Genomic DNA, 933 nt, shown 5'->3' on the forward strand with positions numbered 1-933 from the left:
GAGAAGGGCACAGGGCCAGGCCCCAGGGCTGCAATCATCTCCATGATGTTAGGCAGCACCATGTGCGTGGGGCTAAGGGTCCGGCACCGCTTCAGTGCCGGCCCCTCCGGCTCCTCCTTGACATGGACGTCGGGTTTGACCGGGACGGGTTTCCAGCTGCAGGTCGGGTCAATGGTGATCTCCTCATGCTCTGAGCTGGGGGCGGATGGCGGGGGGGGTCAGCTGCACAGCCCACCCGGGGGTGGCACAGTGCTGGCCACAGACGGACAGACAGATGGAGTGCGGACACTTACTTCTGGATGTAGATCAGAATGCCTAGCATGTACTGGTCCACCTCCAGCCCCTCCAGCAGGGCTGTCTTACTGTAGGCAGGGAGAGACAGGGTGAGGGCAGGGAATCCCCACCCCAGACAGGGAAAGCAGAGCATGGCCCTGCTGGGCCCCCACTCACTTGCAGACAGGACACCGCCACGTCCCCCTCTCACAGTTGAGCTGCAGATAGGACTCCAGGTCAAAGCACTGCAGAGGAGAGCGGCAGTTGAGCTGGGGAGGGGGCGTGGGGTGGGGGACACCCCCAGTCCCCCGCCACCACCACCCCTACCTGTATGTGCCGGCAGTCATGGCCCTCCTCCGGAAGGTGATGGGACACTTGAGGGACACCTTGATGGCTGTCTGCTCCACACCGTCCTCACCGTTGGGCCCTGGGGTCCCCGGGATGGTCCCACTGCTGAAGTTGCGCTTGACTGGGAAGGGGGTGAGAGGCACCAAGGGTCAGAACTGGGATGCCAGGATGGGGGATGGCACCGTGGTGGCATCTGGGTGTGGTGCCCAATCACCCCACCATGCTGCAGCCCCATCCCTCCAGGACCCAGTGGGCCACGGGTGACGGCCGCAGCGCTCACTTTTGGTGATGCAGTGCTCAGCGGGGCGCAGG

At 64.4% G+C, this 933-nt stretch overlaps 1 protein-coding gene across 1 annotated transcript in view; it reads right to left on the reverse strand.

The window, feature by feature from the left end:
* The window catches only part of LOC104622751 (zinc finger MIZ domain-containing protein 2-like), a gene marked incomplete at both ends in the record, with an annotated part of 2,509 nt that overhangs the window by 315 nt on the left and 1,261 nt on the right, over positions 1–933 (reverse strand). The window contains 5 exon segments of the mRNA XM_010289628.1: positions 1–195; positions 294–362; positions 451–518; positions 601–626; positions 629–737. Of these exon segments, the coding sequence (XP_010287930.1) occupies positions 1–195; positions 294–362; positions 451–518; positions 601–626; positions 629–737 (467 nt within the window).

This window comes from Phaethon lepturus, unplaced genomic scaffold, assembly GCF_000687285.1.
Source record: "Phaethon lepturus isolate BGI_N335 unplaced genomic scaffold, ASM68728v1 scaffold31036, whole genome shotgun sequence".
Classification (NCBI taxonomy): domain Eukaryota; kingdom Metazoa; phylum Chordata; class Aves; order Phaethontiformes; family Phaethontidae; genus Phaethon; species Phaethon lepturus.